This window comes from Periplaneta americana, chromosome 11, assembly GCF_040183065.1.
Source record: "Periplaneta americana isolate PAMFEO1 chromosome 11, P.americana_PAMFEO1_priV1, whole genome shotgun sequence".
Lineage (NCBI taxonomy): Eukaryota > Metazoa > Arthropoda > Insecta > Blattodea > Blattidae > Periplaneta > Periplaneta americana.
The window spans coordinates 2,340,832-2,364,562 of record NC_091127.1 but is presented as its reverse complement, the minus strand read 5'-3'; the positions used below and the strand labels follow the sequence as shown (position 1 = coordinate 2,364,562).

Genomic DNA, 23,731 nt, shown 5'->3' with positions numbered 1-23,731 from the left:
TCTTTCTCTTTCTTTTCTCGTTTCCATGCCGATTTAATCTGCTGGGTTTTACAGCTTTTCCACCTCATTTGGCTTTTCTGCCTTGCAGTGTGAATTTAATATATGTAATTCAATATAATTATGTAATATTATACTAGTGACCTGTACTGTATATTACGTTCTGGAAACAGGAGACCATAAATAGCAGTCAGCCTTTCTTTATTTTATGTCCAAATGTAATAACTTAAAATGTCGTTTCAATTTATGGGTTAATTATTATTATTATTATTATTATTATTATTATTCGCAAAATTAATACTTTCGCAAAATTAATAGTTTGGTTGATTGTCAAATTCTTCAAAATGACATTAATTCAATTTCACAATGGTCTGTTGAAAATGGAATGAAAATTAATCAATCCAAAACTTCTGTTATTTCCTTTTCACGGAAAACTATCTCCCTAAAATTTAACTATTCTCTCAGTAATGTCGTAATGACTAGGAAAGATTGTATTAGAGATCTTGGTGTCCTACTTGATTCAAAATTATATTTCCATGATCATGTGCAATATATTTATACCCATTCGTTAAGAATGCTTGGTCTAATTAGGTCTATAACTTATTCTTTTTCCACTCCTATGTGTTTATTAATTTTATACTATACGTTGGTTAGATCCAAGCTTGAATATGCATCTGTTGTATGGAACTCCATTACTTCCACTGACTCGGCTAAATTGGAGAATATTCAAAGAAAATTTATTTCCTTGTGTTCTTATAGATTTTTACTAAATTCCGATTATAACTATGAGATTAAATGCAATTATTTCAATTGCGGTTGTTTGTTCACCAGACGTCAGGATCTTGATTATTTATTTTTTTGTAAAGTCATTAAGGGTGATATTGATTGTGAATCTTTCATAAGCAATATCAGTCTTCGTATTCCTGCTAATGGTTTAAGATTTCATAAATTGTTTTATAATAAGAATCCTAAATCTCTCTCTCCGGTCTGCAGATGCATTAAATATGCTAATTTGCATGTATTCAACTTGGATCCATTTAATGTGTAGTATATCTTTGAGTTTTTAACTCACTGATCTAATTTTAATAATTATTTGTCCATTTTATTTCTTGCATTTGGTCAATTGATTAATGTAGACTATTCCATTATTTCAATTATCTCATTGTACTAATTTTATAATTATTATTTGATCATTGATTATGTAGACCATTATATTGTTTGTATTTCATCTCATTGCCATTTTCTATCATCCATTCTCATCATCATTTGTTGTTTTGTTCTGTTTTGTATCGTGAAAAACTGTAATTGGCCTTGTGCTGTTGTTTTTGCACGTTAATATTCTAAATAAATAAATTACAGAAGGTATCGGATAGTAAACAACATTAGGATTAAGGTTTGCAGTGAAGGACGTGCCCTTGGGCAGGAAACTATGATAAAATTATTATTATTATTATTATTATTATTATTATTATTATTATTGCAGAAGGTATCGGATAGTAAACAACATTAGGATTAAGGTTTGCAGTGAAGGACCTGCCCTTGGGCAGGAAACTATGATAAAATTATTACTATTATTATTATTATTATTATTATTATTATTATTATTATTATTATTATTATTATTACAGAAGGTATCGGATAGTAAACAACATTAGGATTAAGGTTTGCAGTGAAGAACCTGCCCTTGGGCAGGAAACTATGATAAAATTATTATTATTATTATTATTCGGTCGTGAGCCGTCATGCTGTTCGGTTGTGTGTGCGTGTAGCTCCCGTAACTTGCAGCGTACAGCAGGTGCATCGAAGTTGTAATTTGGATATGGCGCCTAGTAAAGACGTCTGTCTTGTGTGTAACTTGCCTTTCTTTGGAAGGCAAAAGTTTCTGAAGTGTGCAGGGCCTTGTGGTCTTCGTTATCATCTAGATTGCCTAAATATTGGTGAGGCCGAGTATGATATATATATGCAGAGTGGCAGTTCTACTTTTAAGTGTAAAAAGTGTGTGAGTGCATTGAAATCTACACAGGGGGACAACACGCCAGTGCGTCCTACTGCTCCAGGTGAGAAGAAGGTGATCTCACCTACAAAAAAAGTCGTTTCACCTTCAAGGGATCTCAACCTACCGAGCCTGCCTTCAGTAGATTCACTTTCCGTCCAGGTTGAAACTGTTCGTTTAAATAGTATGAACATTCTGGACACAGAGAGCGACATTTTGGAATATGTGAAGAGTCTCCAAAAGGAGATGATAGAACTTAAGAACGAAAATGCGGCTCTGAAAATTCAGGTGGCCGAAATTTTTGTGAAAACTAATTCTAATGTTCTCACTAATAAGGGTAATGCCCCTTCTGTATCAATGCAATATGAATCTGTGCAAGCTAAGGGCCCTAGGAAGTCTTACGCTGAACTTGCAAATGAAAATTCTATCCTAAATGTTCAAATGGCAGATATGTTATCAAAGGGGTGCTGCCCCCATAAATCATCTCATAGTATTTCTTCTGTGGGTCAGTCTAATGACCCCATTAAGAAATCTTATAGCAAGGTAGTGTCTGTGAACAAAGCTGCTGACAACTTGCATACTTGTAATTCTGATGCGTCAGCAACAAGGAAGTCTGTGTCAACAACTCCTCCTGCTAATGATAGACATAACAATATTGAACTAAATCAGGCCAATGCTTCAACTTCTGCCAACGTATCTGATGGTTTTCAATTAGTTACTCGCAAAAAATATAAAAAAAGAGAACCTAAAGTTGGAACATTGGCCATGAGTAGCATTGAAATGGCCCCTGAGAGAATTAAAACTAAATCTCTATTTGTTTCGAGATTTAGTTCCAAAGTCAACACAAACAGTATAGAGGACTCCCTGAAGAATCAACTTCAGCTAAGATCTCTTGCTGTAACTAAACTAAAAACCAAATATCAATCATATTCTTCCTTTCACATCACTGTTGATGTGAGGGATTTCGATTCCATTAACAAACCTGAAGTTTGGCCTGCTGGTTGCCTAATTGCACCATTTTATGGTAAATTAAAGCCTGAGCAGCACTTTGCGCATTCTGATAATTCGAACTCTGTTGATTCTCAGGGAAATGCCTCTTAGTCTTAGTCTTGCTCGCTCTCATTTTCAATGTTCAGTTCTATTAATCATCTCGAGATTTTCTACCAAAATGTTCGAGGACTTAACACTAAAGTTGATGAAATTTTTCAGAATATAGTGAGTAATAATGATCTCATTATCTGTCTCACTGAAACATGGTTATCTGAGTCAGTTATTAATTCTAATTTATTTCCAAATAACTATACTGTGTTTCGTGCAGATAGACTGTTTGCAGACACTAACAAAAAAAGAGGTGGTGGTGTCCTAACAGCGATTAGCAACCAGTTACCTTTTACTAAAAGACGTTTTGACTTAGAAATTATTAGTGAATGCGTTTGGGTTGAACTTAGAATGACTGATGGTTTTAATCTGTTATTAGGTAACCATTATTTCTCTCCTGATACAGATCATATTCACTTAAAATCTTATCTTAATTTTCTTGAAAAAAATCTCGACACTCATAATTTTAGAATAGTAATCCTTGGTGATTTTAACACTCCTGGTATGGACTGGACAACTGGTTCTAATCTTAATGATACTCATTATTACTCTAAAATTAAGGCTAAGGATTTATATTCCTCGTCCTGCCTTCTTGGATTAATTCAAATTAACTCTACCGTTACGAGTAAAAAGCTTCTTGATTTGGTTTTTACTAATGATAAAAACAGTACAGTTAAACTTGCCGATCACTCTCTAGTTTTAGAGGATACTTATCATCCATCTATCTCTATTTATATTGAAGTAAAATTATCGTTACCGGAACACTCTCTAATCAGTTCTTATTTAAATTATTCTCAAGGTGATTATCTGAATCTTTATTCTATTCTATACAATTATGATTGGACTAGCATATATCAGACTACTGATGTAAACACTGCTGCAAATTCCTTGTCTCAAATTATAAACAATGCTATATCTCTTTGTGTCCCTGTCACCTTTGTTAAAAAATCGCACTATCCTAAATGGTTTTCAAACGATTTACGTCAGCTTATTAAGAAAAAAAATAAAGCTCATAAAAATTACAAAAAATATAAAACTGATCATCATTATCAAATTGTTTCTAATTTTAGAAAACAAGTCAAAGCCATGATTAAATCTGATAAATTCAAATGGTTACAATCAATTGATGATAACCTAAAGCACGAACCAAATAAATTTTGGAAATATGTAGAAACTTTTCGAAAAACAAATAGTAATCCCACAGAACTAATAATAAATGGCGTTCACATCACAGATGAAAAAAAAATTGCAAATGCATTTGCTTGTCAATTTAAATCTGTTCAACAAAATTGTAACTCTAATTTCATTACTTATGATTCTAATATCACTGACTGTTTGTCCCTGCCTAATATTACATTCGATGATGTAAATAAAGCTATTAAAAAACTAAAGCCTAATAAATGTAAAGGTACTGATAGCATTCCTAATTTTATAATCAAGGGTTGCTCTAATATTCTCTTGCCTGTTTTAACTTTTTTATTCAATCTTAGCTTAAAAACAGGAATTTACCCGTCACTTTGGAAGGAAGCATCCATTATTCCAGTTTTCGAAAATGGTAATAAAAATAGTGTTACTAATTATAGACCCATTTCTATCCTAAACAATTTTTCTAAAATTTTTGAAAAAATTATTCATAAACACATTTCATTTTATGTCAAAAATAAGATCAATTCGGCCCAACATGGATTTACAAGAGGGAAATCTACAACTACTAATTTAGTTTCCTATCTTAATCTCATAATGCCTATAGTTGAAAATCAAGGTCAAATTGACTCAATTTATTTTGATTTTAGCAAAGCATTTGATGTTGTTCCTCACAAAATTTTATTAAATAAATTAAGTAATTTTGGTCTCTCCACTAACTACGTTAATTGGTTTGAAAATTATTTAACAGATAGACAGTCCTGTGTTCGACTAGGTAATTCTCTCTCGGTTCCATTTAATAGTTTATGCGGTGTTCCTCAAGGGTCTACATTGGGACCTCTCTTATTTTTATTATTTATAAATGATATAAGTAAAAGAATAAGTTCTAGCTGCCTTTTGTTTGCGGATGATCTCAAAATCTTTCGCAAAATTAATAGTTTGGTTGATTGTCAAATTCTTCAAAATGACATTAATTCAATTTCACAATGGTCTGTTGAAAATGGAATGAAAATTAATCAATCCAAAACTTCTGTTATTTCCTTTTCACGGAAAACTATCTCCCTAAAATTTAACTATTCTCTCAGTAATGTCGTAATTACTAGGACAGATTGTATTAGAGATCTTGGTGTCCTACTTGATTCAAAATTATATTTCCATGATCATGTGCAATATATCTATACCCATTCGTTAAGAATGCTTGGTCTAATTAGGTCTATAACTTATTCTTTTTCCACTCCTATGTGTTTATTAATTTTATACTATACGTTGGTTAGATCCAAGCTTGAATATGCATCTGTTGTATGGAACTCCATTACTTCCACTGACTCGGCTAAATTGGAGAATATTCAAAGAAAATTTATTTCCTTGTGTTCTTATAGATTTTTACGAAATTCCGATTATAACTATGAGATTAAATGCAATTATTTCAATTGCGGTTGTTTGTTCACCAGACGTCAGGATCTTGATTATTTATTTTTTTGCAAAGTCATTAAGGGTGATATTGATTGTGAATCTTTCATAAGCAATATCAGTCTTCGTATTCCTGCTAATGGTTTAAGATTTCATAAATTGTTTTATAATAAGAATCCTAAATCTCTCTCTCCGGTCTGCAGATGCATTAAATATGCTAATTTGCATGGATTCAACTTGGATCCATTTAATGTGTAGTATATCTTTGAGTTTTTAACTCACTGATCCGTTTTAATAATTATTTGTCCATTTTATTTCTTGCATTTGGTCAATTGATTAATGTAGACTATTCCATTATTTCAATTATCTCATTGTACTAATTTTATAATTATTATTTGATCATTGATTATGTAGACCATTATATTGTTTGTATTTCATCTCATTGCCATTTTCTATCATTCATTCTCATCATCATTTGTTGTTTTGTTCTGTTTTGTATCGTGCAAAACTGTAATTGGCCTTGTGCTGTTGTTTTTGCACGTTAATATTCTAAATAAATAAATAAATAAAATAAATAAATTATTATTATTATTACAGAAGGTATCGGATAGTAAACAACATTAGGATTAAGGTTTGCAGTGAAGGACGTGCCCTTGGGCAGGAAACTATGATAAAATTATTATTATTATTATTATTATTATTATTATTATTATTATTATTATTACAGAAACAACATTAGGATTAAGGTTTGGCGAGAAGGACCTGCCTTTGGGCAGAAAACTGTGATAAAGTAATAATAATAATAATAATAATAATAATAATAATAATAATTATTATTATTATTATTATTATTATTACAGAAACAACATTAGGATTAAGGTTTGCAGTGACGGACCTGCCTTTGGGCAGAAAACTATGATAAAATTATTATTATTATTATTATTACAGAAGGTATCGGATAGTAAACATTATGAGGATTAAGGTTTGCAGTGAAGGACCTGCCCTTGGGCAGGAAACTATGATAAAATTATTATTATTATTATTATTATTATTATTATTACAGAAGGTATCGGATAGTAAACAACATGAGGATTAAGGTTTGCAGTGAAGGACCTGCCTTTGGGCAGGAAACTGTTATAAAATTATTATTATTATTATTATTATTATTATTATTATTATTATTATTATTATTATTATTATTATTACAGAAACAACATTAGGATTAAGGTTTGGCGAGAAGGACCTGCCTTTGGGCAGAAAACTATGATAAAATTATTATTATTATTATTATTATTATTATTATTATTATTATTGCAGAAGGTATCGGATAGTAAACAACATTAGGATTAAGGTTTGCAGTGAAGGATCTGCCCTTGGACAGAAAACTGTGATGAAATTATTATTATTATTATTATTATTATTATTATTATTATTATTACAGAAACAACATTAGGATTAAGGTTTGGCGAGAAGGACCTGCCTTTGGGCAGAAAACTATGATAAAATTATTATTATTATTATTATTATTATTATTATTATTATTATTATTATTATTATTATTACAGAAACAACATTAGGATTAAGGTTTGGCGAGAAGGACCTGCCTTTGGGCAGAAAACTATGATAAAATTATTATTATTATTATTATTATTATTATTGCAGAAGGTATCGGATAGTAAACAACATTAGGATTAAGGTTTGCAGTGAAGGATCTGCCCTTGGACAGAAAACTGTGATGAAATTATTATTATTATTATTATTATTATTATTATTATTATTATTATTATTATTATTATTATTATTATTATTACTACTACTAGTAGCACGTGACAACATACCGTGAAAAATGCATTCAGTTTTAAAACATCACATTTATTGTATTTCCTTCATCCAGATTTTAATAAGCTACTGGTACTTTGAAAATTGTCAGTACAATGCAATATTTATGAAATACGGCACCTAATCTAGCCTTATATTATTTTGTAATTATTATTTAATATGTTCGCATTATTTTACTCGACTTGTGCTTGTATAACTATATAAATTTTTATTAGTGTTCTTTAAATATTAGTCTGTAAAATTGTATCAACTTCTTTTGTTTCTGGCTAAGTGGAAGAGAAGGCCTGATGACCTTAACTTCGCCAGAATAAATAAATATCTATTATTAATACATATTAATTTTTAGACAACCAATATGCACTGTCCCTTTCCGGACTGATTATTATGAAGTAATCTTTTAGGGAGAATATATTTTATAACTAAAGGAAAATCGATCTGTGTATGTAGGTTCATCATACATTTGATAATTTCACTGTCTCATATCTCATGTATACAGTGTCCAAAGTGTAATATGCTGCCAAATTACTGAAAGTTTTGTGGCAACATTGAATGAAGTGGCCATTATACTTTCCGATTTCGCAATTAAAGTGATGGGCTTTGCAGAATGTATAGTTGTATGTGGGTCTGTACACATGTTGGTCAAATTTCCAAGGGAAGAAATTATAGAACACAAATCACCTGTCCCTCCAAGTTGGGGGTTGATGCAGTAGATCAGCCCCTCAATCATTATCAATTACAAATTGTATCATTAAAAACAAAATAACTAAAGCACATGATGTTGCATGACGAAACCAAATAACATCTAACATAAGTTTTAATGCTTCAATTTTTGTGTTCCTGTTTAAGCCTAGATAGGCTACTTTATTAAAAATTGTCGTCATGTCAGAACATACACTGTGCTGGTGTACAGTGGCGTCTTTTTACTCCCCTTATTAAACTTCTTACCTAGTACTCATTTATGCACTCAATCCTGTAAGCCTTCAATTTGAAAATTACTAATAAAATTCTGTTGTTTTTTTTTACAGTAGTTCCAAGAAGAGGAACAAATATGGACCAGCTCTTAAACATTTTCTACCATACCGACCATCCCCCAGGTAAAAAAAAAATATTGTAGGCTACTTATCAAATCAAGTAGAATAATGTATACAGAAAAACCTTCATATAACATCTATCTGCAGTATGCGGAACCCGAATCACGCAAGTGAAGTGGGTAGACATTAGACACACACATTTACCTTTTTGTGTATAAGTTCATAAACTGTGTCTCTTGATTTAGAAATTATATTCATTTGGTGAGCTGATTTTCAATTTTAAGCCCTAACGTGAAAAATATGTGCAAATGTTCGTTGAAAGCTGACGGACATGTTTCGTACTGTACTGTGCCCCATAAATATAATCAGAACATAAACATTTTATTTTATCATGAAGTTGTATTATTTTTTTCCTTCTTTTGTTTTAGTTTGCCCTTCGTATTTCGTTTCACTAAAATAGTCACATTCATGAGTGGCTACAGTAATTGAAATGGTTAGACTAAGAATAAGGAAGATTTTTGGACCATGTCTGAAATTTCTTATGCAACAAGAGTCATTAAGTAGTGAATGGTTTTGTCCTGTACCTTGTGTAGTATGTTTAACTATAATTAACAATATAAATCATTTAACATTTTAATTTTTGTTCTTACTGTTTCATTAGCTCTCATGCACTATCATTTACAGACTTACCCAATGATAATGCAGATTTTTTTCTCATACTTCCTTATGTATCAAGTTCTGTGTGTTTCTAAACATAGAAATCAGATGTTAAAATCCTGTAGTTTATTTCTGAAAGAATGGCACGCCTGTTTTTATATGGTGTACTACTGTCTTCACAGTCATCATCATCATCGTCATTATCACCACCACCATCGTCATCATCATCATCATCATCATCATCCTACAGTAATACTAGCACTGCTATTTCTAATCTGTAAAATATTATTTCGAATACATATCTGATCGTAAAAGTGACTGGCAGCAAATTTTTCTTGCAGAGACAGCCGAGCAATGCCAAGTAATTCTGCTGGATTTTTCTCTTACGTCGCTGTCGCCTGGATGACAGGTCTTATGTGGAAAGCCTATCGACATGGTTTGACAGAAGATGACCTTTATGATTTACAGGTAGGCTGCTGATCTGTAATATGAGAGAGGAGAGTTTGTAGTTTCTTCCATACAATGATTTACCAAAACTGACAGTAAATTAAGGAAGAAAAAAAAATTGCGAGGAGTATTAAAATAATGTAAGGTGCATGAAAAAATGTAATGCTGGAAATTTTTGGTTTTAGTGGAAAGTATTTGAAATTACAAAAACACTAACAGCTCTCAGTTCAATGTGTGTGTAGACAGATATTTCATGTCAAGGCTTTTCTGTTTACAATTTCATTGCCTTTATCACAATGCGCCCTGCTCGCCATTCTTGTAAAATTTTTTATAGCTGGAAAATGTTTTACGAATGCAGGAAAAAATTACATGTTTTACTGAATAGCGGTGACTTACGTATTGTCTGATTTGTAAAACCCCCACTAATTTTTTTCACTGAAGCATAAGGATATCTTTACATTGGAATGCGATTTTTAATACTAGTAATCAACGTGAGTGACATATTAAGTAAGTCAAATGTGCCTTTCATACATTCTTAGATGTTTATTATATGTTATTTTGTTGGCTCATTGTATTACCATTGGATGACAGTTGAATTGTGTTTGCATCATCCACTTAAATGTGAGCTGTGTTTACCAAGTTGCAACACTGTGACCTGCAAAGCCAAATCAATGAATCTGGTATACATTTATCATTGTCAGGAATATCCTGCTGCTTGTCCGTTTCCTTCCCCCCTTATTACTACAGCTATTCTTTATCACATCTAACACAACAACCATCACCATCCGGGAATTTGGACTTTATAGCATATTTCATTTTAATAATAAATTGACGTTTGTAACCATACCAAAATGTCTTCGAAAATTGTATTTTGCTCTGGATTTGAACGAGAAAACCATTTCCATAGATATGAACAAGAAAGTAATGCTGATTTATATGTGAACAGTTTTCAATGCTTTGAAAAGAATAATCGGAAGAAGCTCGTTAGGTTTTAGTATTCTGCTCAAGGACAGGTCTTTCTCCAGTCTTTCCTGCTTTCTGCTTTTCTTTAGTCTACATATATGATCTATGTATCTTGATATCATCTATCATCTGGTATTTTCTTCTGCCCCAAACTCTTCTCCCGTTCACCATTCCTCGCAGTGCATCCTTCAGTGGGCAGTTTCTTCTCAAGCAGTGACCCAGCCAATTCCTTTTTCTCCTCGTGATCAGTTTCAGCATTATTATTTCTTTATTCATTCTTTACAACACAGCTTCATTTCTTATTCTGTCTGTCCATTTGACACGTTTTGCATTTAAAATGTTTCTAGTTGTTTCTTTTCACTTCATCGTAATGTTCAGGTGTCTGCCCCGTACAATATCACACTTCAGTAGTCTCTTCCTTAGTTCTTTCTCCATAGGTCAGCAGAAGATGCTTCTTTTTCTATTAAAAGCTTCTTTTGCAATTGCTTCCTCTTTTTGACTTCCTGGCAGCAGCTCATGTTACTGCTTATAGTACACCTCAAGTATTTGAAGCTGTCCCCTTGCTCTACTGCCTCATTTAGAATTCGGTTTTAGTATTAAGATGTTGTTTTTCGTTATGTAGTAATTGGTAATAATTTCATCATAATACACTTATTGATTGTGATGATGATTATCTTTTTCTTGTCTTGTTACAGATTAGGTTCATTAACTCAAAATTGGTCACTGCATCTTTTATTAAAATCGGCCTGGATGGAGCAGTCGGTAGAGTGCTGACTTTTTGTGATCGAGGTTGCGGGTTCAATGCCAGCCCAGATCGATGGCATTTAAGTGCGCTTAAATCGACAGGCTCATGTCAGTATGTCAATAGATTTATTGGCATGTAAAAGAATTCCTGCGGGACAAAACTCCGGCACACCGGTGACACTGATATAATCTCGGCAGTTGCCAGCGTTGTTAAATAAAACAATATTTGCTTATTTATTTCTTTTATTGAAAACTGCAATGATTCTTTGTTGTTAAGGTTCATAACCTCTTTGAGTTGCATCTTTTGTCTTCAAGCATTATATTGTAATTAGTTCCTTTTACAGTGAAGTTTATCTTTAAAATAGGTGCGGACAGAATAGTGACAGGTACTTTGTGAAATCGGCACAGAGTCGACAAGCTCCATAATGCCTAATTCATTGATTGATTAATTAATTTATCAGTCTCTTAATCATTCAATCAGATATGATTTGTGATAAATCTGCATAGGGTAATCTTTTAAAAAATATAAATTGAAGTAAAGTTGTTTTAGTTTCAAGATGTTTATTGTTTATGTTACAGGAGAGTGATCGAGCTGAACCAAATGCTTACCGTCTTGAAGGATTGTGGCATGAACATGTGTCACAGTTTGGTGGGAAGTCATCATTATCACGTGTCGTGTGGAGATTTTGTCGTACACGTTGTATTGTTGCTATGCTGTTCATGATATTTGCTGTTATCTTCCAGTTCCTAGGACCCGTAAGTTTATTGATGACTTTAATCTGTATACTTTGTTAGTTTTTGAATACCACATGTTCTTTCTAATGGATTTTCTGTTTTTTAGGCAATTATACAGCGGTTCATTCTTCAGTTTGTAGAAGATAAATCAATGCCTTTATGGTGGGGGTTGGTCCTGGTGATCATTCTCTTTTGGTGTCAGTTGCTACGAAACTATTGTTTTGGAGCAGGATATGTCATGGGATTACATACAGGTGAGATTATAGACCTACTAGTGGCTTTTGCAGCAAATGCCAGCAAACTAAGTTCGTTAGACATTCAAATAAAAATTTTTCAGATTTATTTTCTATGAAGAATACTTGACATTTTGATAGTTATTTGCTTCCATAATAATGAAACATACTCCCTCTGAATGGGTTTTTTAGGCCAAATACTTTTTCTTGAACCTATCCACCTTCAGTTTTTGAGTTTCAACGTGGAAATGCAAGTATCAATGTCAGGACGATAGCAATAGCTATTTCAGGTCATTGTGGATTGTAGGTGAAAGTTAAAAAAATGTCAGGTTTGCTAAGCTTTCGAACAATAGAATTTTGGTATAGCTGCTGCATGTAGAACTTGAAATGTAGAGCGTAAAATCATTTTATCCTACTAAGAGATCATGCTGAAATGATCTGGAGACTACAAAATTTTCTAGGTCTCTTATTTTATCAGTAAGTAATACCTTTTGGTCTTTCCTTAGGAACTGTAATTTTGCGCTCTCTCTCGAGCCAATACTGAAGATAATGACACATATCAATATCTACACTACACCACCATTAAGTATATGAAAAAGACCCAACCCCACTTGGGTAATAAGTATAAAAATATTTCATTTTTAATAACAATATTATTATCTTACGTAAGTTTTGTAGTTATATATATATATATATATATATATATATATATATATATATATATATATATAGCCACCACTCAGTAAAATATACAAATGAAGATCTAAATTAAGATATTCTCTACATTTAGGTCTACTTACATAACCTCAAAACGTTTCACTTTCATGTCATCATGACATTAACTATAATAATATGTAATTTCTAATGGTAATAATGTCATCAAACCACCTCAAGTTCCGTAGATTTGAATATCCAATACACAGCTGTACTCACAAAATTATACACTGCAGAATCAGACCTATAAATTATTTTTTAGTAAATCTTGAAATTTTTAATAACAAATTGAATTTTAGCTCTAAATATGTCGGCAATCCTGCAGGTCATGGCCTTCGTGTAATAGCCTATTGTTTATTGTAGTGTGTGTTTTGTTTTGTTCTAAAATGCAATCAAGTCGGCCGTGATTTAATAAAATTAGTTCTCGAAATTGACAACAAATGGATTTTGGAAAATAGGAAAATTATGTAGGAAAATTGACATTTCACTGAAAACTACTATTTTTCTGAAAAACTTCGGATGCCAGGCATGAAAATGAGGAGTCACTCATTAAAATCCGTTCAGCCGTTTTCCCGTAATTTCCATTATCAGTTCAAATTATATGTATAGATTATTAGCGTGATTGCATGGATAACGTTATGTTCTCTTCTTTCATTTCGTGTATGATCACAATGTATAGTTGGCATTTAACTGATAGGGTGTATGGTATTTTATAAGTATCTCTCGAGCACATGTGAACTGGCACGAAGCTTTATCTCTATGTTCACATGCTTAAAATATGATTTATAACTTAATCCCTTCATCCCTGGGTTTGTTACATCACTACTGAGAAGAAAGTGATTGAATTTGTATTAATTCAGTACCGGTATGTTGTTAACTCATTTCAGTCCGTTATACAACCCAAATCACACATAGCACTCGAAAGTTGATATGTTCTCACATCTGCTTGCAGGCTCAGTTGTTCCATATTAGATAGTGAGAGAGTTACAGCTTCTGAGACTTTCTCAGTGCGGAAATACACCTTTTAATATATAAATAAGTTTCCCATCTTTTCTCGTAGATAGTGTTATACTGTAATTTGTTTACAGATTGCGAAATTTTGGCTATTTCTTCTCTTATATTATTTTTCAGTTCATCTAATGTTCGTGGATTTAATTTATATACTCTGTCTGTTAAAGTTTTCCACAAATAAATATCGCAGGACATTAGGTCTGGGGATCGACAACTTTGTCACCAAAAAACGTCAGCGATCGCACGTAATGAAATTCGAACTGTAGCCCTGTCTTGGTGAAACAGACCACGCATTCATTCTTCTTCAGTTAAGTGAGGGAAAAACTGTTCCAGAATTACGGGTACGTACTGGTCTGCATTGTCATTAAAAAATGGGGCCAATTATTCTAGTCGCACTCTAACCTTAGTAGAATCACGTAGTGGACTTTGGTGTATGAATCTTGGATTTTATGTTGACCAGTTAGGATTATTTTGACTGTTTACTCATCCCTATTGTCGTGTTGGCGTGCCTGGGGGAAACCCAGGAAGGGAAAAAGGGATTGTATCATTCAAGGTTTTTGGTTGCCTCTAACAATAGTACTTATAAGAAAAGCCATCATGAACATAATAATTTAATAAAGCACAAACAAAGTAGAGAGAAAAGGAGTTACAAATATTGTACAAGTTAAGAACTGTAAATATTTAAGAGTAACCCCAGACAAGGGGGTGGGGATAATTAAAGACATTGAAAACTAAAGTCTAATAACGGCATAAATTGCCGAGAGAGAGAAGAGAGAGAGATAATAACTAACATAGAATAGGATGTGAAAGATGGTAATATGCACCAGGAGTGATCAAACACCCACAAGAAAGTACAGTTCCCCGTTGCACACGGGCTCTGATAAATCCAATAAAGTTCAACACTCCAACCTTTAGCTGAATGCCGGTACAGGTCCGTGTAGAATATGCCGTCGCCGACTCACAAACTATCACCATTAATACCAGCATAGACTCGAAGAAACTTCACTGTCGTATTAAGGATGTCAAGCACCCACACTGTGTAGAATATTGTAATTAACAGCACTGGCCAATGCACTGTTAGAGATGAAGCAGACCGTCCCAGGGTCTATGTAACTACAATATGCAAACAATGTTCTATCGATGATGCGTCCCACGCAATATCAGAGTCGTTCCAATTCAACCAGGCAGCCGACTCAACCCTGACGATGGCGAAGTACCAACAAGCAACGAATCCTCCAGTAGAGGTCAGATACTGCTCGTCCTCTCTCTGTCTCGCTGCGAACAAGAGTCCGTCTCTCCTGGTCACTCCTCGCTCCTCCAGCAGACAGTCCCCGGTTCTCTTCTTCCTCCAATCAGAGGAGGAGAAGATGGAGGTGCGTTCACGAAAAATAAAGGAAGCAATGTAGCCACCATTATAACATAAAAATACCCGCGGCATAAACTACATCACACTATTTTTTTCACGAAATATTAATGACTGCATTATTCATCAAGAATTACCCAAAAAAAAACATAAAGGGATTAAAAAAATTAAATGAAACAATTCATGCCGTCCCTGTACGTACCTGTAATTTTGGAACAGTTTTTTTCTTACTTGACTGGAGGAAAACGAATGTATGGTGTGTTTCAGGAAGATGGGGCTGCAGTCAGTGCAGGGTTGTGGCTCGCTCAATCCCCAGAAATAATGCCCTGCTATTTATATTTGTGGGAAACTTTAAAAGACAGAGTGTATAACTTCAAATCCGTGAACATTAAATGAACTGAAAAATAATATACAACAAGAAATAGCCAACATTTCGCAAGCAGAGTTGAATATTTGTTACAACATCTGTCTTGAAGCACAAGGAGAACAATTTCGACAGCTTTTTTGAAAAGGTATGCAATGTTAGGCATGATCACAATTTTAATTTGCAGTATAATGGTACTAATGTAGCCTTGTCCATTCATACTGTTTATCTTGACACACCAGTTCACTGACTGCACAAGGACTGAAGTGTTGACAGGAAAGCAGTATGCGCTTACAGCCCGTTTAAAATGATGGCTCTGTATAAAACATCTATCACAATAAATTCATGAGCCATTAGTTAACTAGATGTCACTCCTTGAAAATTTAATTGTATGTTAATTTATTTTATTTTATTAATTTTCCCCACAGCAATCAGGGTTCAAGGCGCAATGCAGCATCTCATTTATAAAAAGATGCTTCTGTTGCGTAGTGGCGGTGAGAAAGTTCTTGGACAAGTGCTCACCTTCTGCACCAATGAACAGGAGCGTCTGTTCGAAGCTTGCCACATGGGTGTTCTTCTCCTTGGTATGTACATTCTTACTGGCAAGCCAGCCAAGGGTTTCATTTTTGTCTTACATTCAAATGGTCCTTCATTCAGGTTACTGCATGATGACATTAACAATTTAAAGGGAAATTAATTAATATGTTCAAATTTTTTGTGGATTGAAGATTAATTTTTTTAAGTACAAAATTTCCTGTATAACTTCGCAACTTGAGTATTTTTTAAACATGCTTTGTTTTGTGACACCTCACATTAGATAATATAGTTTTGTTTCTGTGTCGTCCTTTTGTAAAATTTCTGTAACATGATATAACGCTGAGAAACTTCAAATGACATTAAATTACATTTGTAAAGAAATAATATTTAAAATAGATACAGTGTATAATACACACCTATTTATTTATTTATTTATTTATTTATTTATTTATTTACCTATATGTAGACTCTGAGGATTGGGTCAAGTAGCACCGAAATAGCTGTAAGCCATACATGCTTACATAATTAACACGAGTAAGATCGCCATTTAATCAACTAACATACGAAAACGAAAACACACACAAGATTGCATCTTCATTCAGAAAACAGAAATACAACATAGCATACAGAACAGAAAACACACTACAAAGACATCTCAACACACAAACAACACAAACAAATAAATACAACCACACAGGCGTATACAAACTCACATGCAATAGTTGCGACAGTTTCTACATCGGACAGACAGGCAGATCATTCCAAACTCGATATAAAGAACACATTAAAGCAATAACCAGAGGACACAATACATCTACATAATGCTAACCACACATACAATAACATAAATACAGACTTGGAAATCCTACACATACAACCCAAAAACCAAAAACTCAACACTAGAACAATATGAAATATACAGACACACTAAAACATACCCTGATCAAATTCTCAACACACAGATCAATTTCAGAACACACACACTATTTGACACAACTCTTCATCACACGAATGCACCCACACAACAGGCAGCAAAGTTGAGATAGCGCCGAGATCTAGTAGGCTCTGAGGATGGTGTCAAGTAGCACCGAAACAGCTGTAAGCCACACTTACTTACTTATTTACTTACTGACTTTTAAGGAACCCGGAGGTTCATTGCCGCCCTCACATAAGCCCGCCATCGGTCCCTATCCTGAGCAAGATTAATGCAGTCTCTTCCATCATATCCCACTTCCCTCATATCCATTTTAATATTATCCTCCCATCTACGTTTTGGCTTCCCCAAAGGTCTTTTCCCCTCTGGCCTCCCAACTAACACTCTATATGCATTTCTGGATTCGCCCATACGTGCTACATGCCCTGCCCATCTCAAATGTCTGGATTTAATGTTCCTAATTATGTCAGGTGAAGGATGCAATGCGTGCAGTTCTGTGTTGTGTAACTTTCTCCATTCTCCTGTAACTTCATCCCTCTTAGCCCCAAATATTTTTCTAAGAACCTTATTCTCAAAAACCCTCAATCTCTGTTCCTCTCTCAAAGTGAGAGTCCAAGTTTCACGGGCATACAGAACAACCGGTAATATAACTGTTTTATAAATTCTGACACACATGCTTACATAATTAACACGAGTAAGATCGCCATTTAATGAATTATTTATAAGCTATATTATTCCCTTCGTGCTGATTTACTCACAAAAGTTCCATAATAGTGAGCATTTGAGCTAGGCCTGTTTCGTGAAACGAGATATTCCGGTAATCTCTCTTTGATTTATTTCCAAACACTTTTAATCTTCCTGTTAATGAGAGGCCAGATCATATGTAAGCTACATCGGCTAATTGGCCAGGTTACTATATATGCTCATCTTCACTTGCTTTATAAGAAAATGTCAGTGAAAGCTTGTTAATGAAATACTAGCATAATGCAGGGACGGGGAACTCGTATTGTAAACAGAGCAGTCAGCATGAGTACCTACATACGTAGGGGAGGTAGAAGCTAAGCTCTCTGAGAGAATTGTTACACGTCCCTGGCATAATGTAAATTCTTAAAAAGGATTAATTAATGAGTTGAATATTTTAACAAAGTTCGTGCTTTGGGCTCTTTTAATGCAGGCACCCCTGTGATGTTTGTGATGTGTTTAACCTACTCTCTTTTGGTGCTGGGTCCTTGGGCACTTGTGGGCAACTTTGTTATACTGCTCTTCTACCCCATCATGGTAAGTACTGCTGCTTGTTTCTTTGTGCATTATGTGCACTGCCCTCTATATCGATATCATCCACAACAGAGGTCTGCATCGGACGTTTTCGCTCGAGCGCCAAGTAGTTCATAGCATAATCCGATAGGTAGCGCACATGCATGGTGGGTAAAATTGTCACTAGCGATAAATCCTCGAACGGTATAAGCCGAGCATTAGAAATTCGTTCTTGTTACAGTGATGAACTGTGTAGTAACATCATAGATGTTTATCATTTCAAAACTTTGCAGTGTTTAACTAACCTCTCCATAGTACAACTACAAAACTTGCTTTAAAATTTAATATAAATGTTGTAGGTAAATGTTTTCTTTTTTCCACACAGGAGTGATTTTGTTTTTGCCACATCTGATAGATGTTATTGGATGTAAATGTAATTATTATAAACGGAGAACACAATCACGATAATGCAAGAACTGTATCAAGTTTTCTAGTAATAATAATAATAATAATAATCTCTAATAATTAGTGTATCAATCTTTGCGTCTGTAACAGTTGTGCAGCATGATTATTCGTTTTATTATATTTTCTGTGACGTTATCTCTGTAGTAATATTGTTATTAATCTACTGCTATATCAATAATATTTTGTAAAACGTTTCTACATTGTTGCAGTATATAGGCGGAACACTATGTATGTACCTATCATATTATATATGTGGTAAATCAAATATTGAATAATTATTAATTAGCAATAATAACTGTATATCGAAGTTTTTCATACTATTTTATTTATAACTTCATGTTCCTGTTTTGGTACGTTCCATTGACTGTTCCATTAAATGTTTGTCATAAACGCAGAAAATAAAGCCTTATTTTTACCGTGTGAGCAAAACATATGTGTATCTTATCTGTCGCCTTCCATACAAGATAAGACATGTCGGTGAGATGACCTTGTACTGTGCTTCTATTTATTACGAGCGTATCACGACCGATCGTATCTCACTCGAGGGTGCGACACTCGACCGAGTTCAACCGAGTAATTTAACTCCAATGCAGCACTCTGATCCACAACTATGTGTATATCATTGTCTTTATGTGTACATTAAAAGTTAAGTTAATGAAACAGAATTATATTTTGATTTCTTTTTTGTCGGGATAAAGATTTTAATAAATGGGAACTTTGTTATTTGTTGTTGTTGTTGGTGCTTAATGCCCTGGTTTAGCAAAACCATTTTATGGGTTTTATTTTCTATGATTTTAACTGGGTTTTATTAAAGTTCTTCTTTTGTAATCCCAATCATGGGATTGCTTCAGAACCTTAAAATGTTATCATTAGAGATGAGACATTAATCTAAATATTCTTCGTACTAAAATGATGGCACAAAACTCAGTACCTTAGGATTTGGAACTGCAGACTTTCATCGGGAAATGAAGTCATTGACTCATAACTGTGTAATCTATCGTACCATATTGACACATAAAAAAATAATAAATTCGAAAGCAGCCATAGCAAATTACACATGAGTACAATGCCTTAGAATTGTAGGCAATAGAAAGATGATGAATACATATGTTGTCTTACAGTGGATTTGTTTGACGAAGTCACCTTGACTTACTAACTTACCCTATTACTCTGTGAGGAAGGTAATGAAGAGTCTGTGATTACATAAGTCTGATATCAAAAACGCTTTTGGCAAGAAATGGGAAATACTGTGTAAATCGTAGAATGCAATGAAATTTCACGAAAATCTGTGGCAGAAACATGTAGACTGAGAATAGAACATGTCTGGATAACTGGAAAGAAAAAAAAAAATTCAATGTTTTGAGAGGCAGTGGTATTCATCGAAACAAGACAAAAAGTCTAATAAACATGGGATATGAATACTTGTTCTTCAGTAAACAACACAGGAGATGCTCAGTGCAATTTTCATTGTAAGTTTGTATTTGTTTATGTGTGTGTGTGTGTGTTTTTTTTTCTTACAATGTGTAATATCGAAGTAATGACCCTTTTCTTGAATGTATGCCTTGCATCTTGTAAAGTTGTTGGCAGAAACTTGGTGAAGTTCTTGTCTTGTGATGGAAATTTCAGCATTATTCTTTTGTTTTAATTCTGCCTTTCTGTTCATTTCATAAATATAAATCCCCTGGATTTAAACCCAGGAACCGGAAGCAGCCACACGCAGTCCATAGTCAATCACAAAGTTAATTGAGAATATGACATGTTTACTTGCATTGTCCTACATGAAAACCTATAAGTTGTCTCATCTGTTGCTGATTTCTTATACTCTGGACATCTTACTGAACGGATTAGTAACGATCTCTTTACTTAGTTATAGACAGATCTTTTTTTCTTCCTGGGCACTTTCCTCAGGTTGATCTTGTCTTCCCAGAGAGGGCAGTGTTGACAGCCAATGTATTCTGCTACTTTCTGGACAGATGGCTGGTCCATTAGGTATAGAAGATGACTGTTGATATGTCGAAATGTGTTGCCAGTAGCTGTTTAGGAATGTATAATGCTGAAGTCGGAGGGAGCATGGAAGTTGAGCATTTATTCCTGTGAAAGTTAAATTTAATACAAATTTTGCAATAGTGTAATATAGGCCTACTGTACTTCATTTATTTTTTTTTTCTTGCTTAGTAGGTTTTAATTTTCATTAGTGAATACAGGCTATTCCATATGAAATCGATCAGTAAAAAACCTCGCATTTTTTTAATAATCTAATTTTTTCCCTATTTATACAAGGTGCTGAGGACAGTGCATTTTCAAAAATATGCTATCGAAAGTCAAACAGTTTTCGTACTTTTGAGCGATAAATTTAGCGTATTTTATAAAAACAAGCCTCTTTCAGTGCTCAGAACTCTGGAACCATTTACTGCAGAACATTGAACGAGAGCTCATTTTGAAGCTGACATTTGGTAGGTTATGATAAGAAGTAATCCTTATTTTTATTGTATACAATCTGATTTTACTTACTTTTAGGCTCTTTGCCCATTTGTAAAAATGTAAAAAATATTGAGAAAAAAACTTGCATTATTAAGAGGGACTTCGGCATTGTTTGCTTAGTGGCTCGGCAATAAGTTTCGAGGGTATTAAATAGATTATATTCACACGCATAGACTTGAACGGCGCAGTATCGCACGCACTGGCCGAGAGCTGAAGATAAACGAGTGTTGGGCGTCATTTTACTCCTGTGTTTATGAAAACTTTTGATAAAGCTAGCCCAGCTATGCGCTACTAGACAAAACCTCACGTGTTTGTCTCCTGGCCTTGCTTGTCTCGGCTAGCTCCCGCCTCACAGTCAGCTGGTTACTTCACGCGCGTACTATTTATTTTCTTTGTTTGATATTTTCAATACTTTATCAACATACCATCAGTAAAAAATATGTGTTTATTTGTACTTTCAATGCGGAATCTAACCATAATATATATTTTAAAAATATTTTTTCGTGGTCAAAGGCATCTTAATGAGGAAAAATCTAAATTTCTCCATATCCATAAAAAGTAAGAAAGACTGTTTACATGTCAATATGAACTTCAATTTCTCAGCATCAAGATAAACCATGATTTTGATCATTGGGAACCACAACAGTTTAAAGTTGCTAATTTTATGAAAATACGATAAATTTAAATATTTTTAATTTAAACACTATGAAGTTCTGATGCCTCAAACTTTGCACAAAGCATTGTATCACAGTTGTCAACTGACAGAAAAAGGACTTTGGTTTCTTCGGAGGTTTTCCCCAGCCATGGGACTGAAGCCGGATGGTCTATGGCGAGTCCTTGACATCAACCCCTTTGATTTGATTACCTGGTTGGGTTTTTCCGAGGTTTCCCCCACCGAAAAGGCAAATGCCGGGTAATATTTTGGCGAATCCTCGGACCTCATCTCATCTCACTACATCTCGCCAAAATGTAAAAAAAATGTAAAAAAAATGTAAAAAATGTAAAAAAATGTAAAAAATTGTACAAAATTGTAAAAATTGTAGAAAATTACTAAATTGTAAAACTATAAAAATTTGTAAAAATTGTAATTGTAATATTGTAAAATGTTGACATGTTCCACATCTTAAAGCTTCATTGCTCATGTAAGATCTATGGAATAAAATAAATGAATGAATGAATGAATGAATGAAAAGTTTCATTGTATTTAAAAATTGCAAGGTCAATTTTCTCTATATTTCGGTCGATTTGAGATGGAATAGCTCGTACAATAATTGCTTATTAATATTGGCATCTTCTTTATGAAATATGTTTGCATCACTGTGCTGCAGGGAGCAATAGCGAGCCTGACGAGCATGGTTCGCATCAAGACTGTGAAGGTGACTGATGAGAGAGTTGGCCTTATGAGTGAGATCCTGAACAGTATTCGCCTTATCAAAATGTATGCCTGGGAAGACAGTTTTGCCAATAAGATAGCAGGTAAGTACTTCGCCTTTAGTGCAAGGTTAAAATTAAAACTATTGTGCAGTCATATATACATAGACATGCACCACATTTCCCACACTTTTCCACCCTTATACTTGGGTTGGATAAAAAGTAATGGCAACAGTTCGATATTTCTGACATGGCTTTATTCACAGGGGTACAACATTTACGTACCTTCTATATAGTCGCCCCACTTATTTATTACCTTTTGCCAAATGTTTGGAAGGCGTCGTACACCATCAGCGCGTCCATCTTTGTTGATGTTCCATATTGACTGCCCTAAAGCACGGATAAGTTCATCTCCGGTATTGTACCGGGTCCCTCGCAGTGGTTCTTTCACTTTGGTGAAAAGATCGTAATCGCATGGATCATATCGGGTGAGTACGGTGGATGTTCCAGAATCTCCCATTGCCAGCGACGCAAGAGGTCCGAAGGTGGTGCTGCAGGAACCTGCAGTAGTAGTCCGCGTTTACCGTCTGCCTTGGAGGTACAGCGTGGTGCAGTATTACCCCATCAATGTCATACGCCACAATGAACATCACCATCACAGCACTTCCAACAAGGCCTTCCCAAAACGCTTTAACCCATCGTGCCACTGTGCAATATGGCAACACTGCATCACCACATGCTTCACGCAGTCCCTGAAAACATTCTTGTGCACTACGACCTCGTGCCACTTCAATTTTGATCCAGGAACGTTGCTCTAGTTTTGTAAGGATGGTCTTAGGGCGCTCGCACTATCCCTATGAAAGTGAACGTACTACACACTGCAGTAGATTGACAGAGTACTGTCGCTGCTGGCTGCACTAACTCATCCAACAGTCCTTGTTCATGTC

At 34.1% G+C, this 23,731-nt stretch overlaps 1 protein-coding gene across 2 annotated transcripts in view; it reads left to right on the top strand.

The window, feature by feature from the left end:
* The window catches only part of LOC138708718 (ATP-binding cassette sub-family C member 5-like), a 347,709-nt gene that overhangs the window by 10,406 nt on the left and 313,572 nt on the right, over nucleotides 1-23,731 (top strand). Inside the window, exons 2-8 of one of the 2 annotated variants that reach the window (XM_069838825.1) lie at nucleotides 8,506-8,574; nucleotides 9,510-9,636; nucleotides 11,902-12,078; nucleotides 12,164-12,311; nucleotides 16,171-16,326; nucleotides 18,388-18,491; nucleotides 22,742-22,889. In XM_069838825.1, the coding sequence (XP_069694926.1) occupies nucleotides 8,506-8,574; nucleotides 9,510-9,636; nucleotides 11,902-12,078; nucleotides 12,164-12,311; nucleotides 16,171-16,326; nucleotides 18,388-18,491; nucleotides 22,742-22,889 (929 nt within the window). Of the gene's footprint in view, nucleotides 1-8,505; nucleotides 8,575-9,509; nucleotides 9,637-11,901; nucleotides 12,079-12,163; nucleotides 12,312-15,865; nucleotides 15,891-16,170; nucleotides 16,327-18,387; nucleotides 18,492-22,741; nucleotides 22,890-23,731 lie in introns of those variants that run through there. The other variant, XM_069838826.1, reaches the window with a different exon arrangement.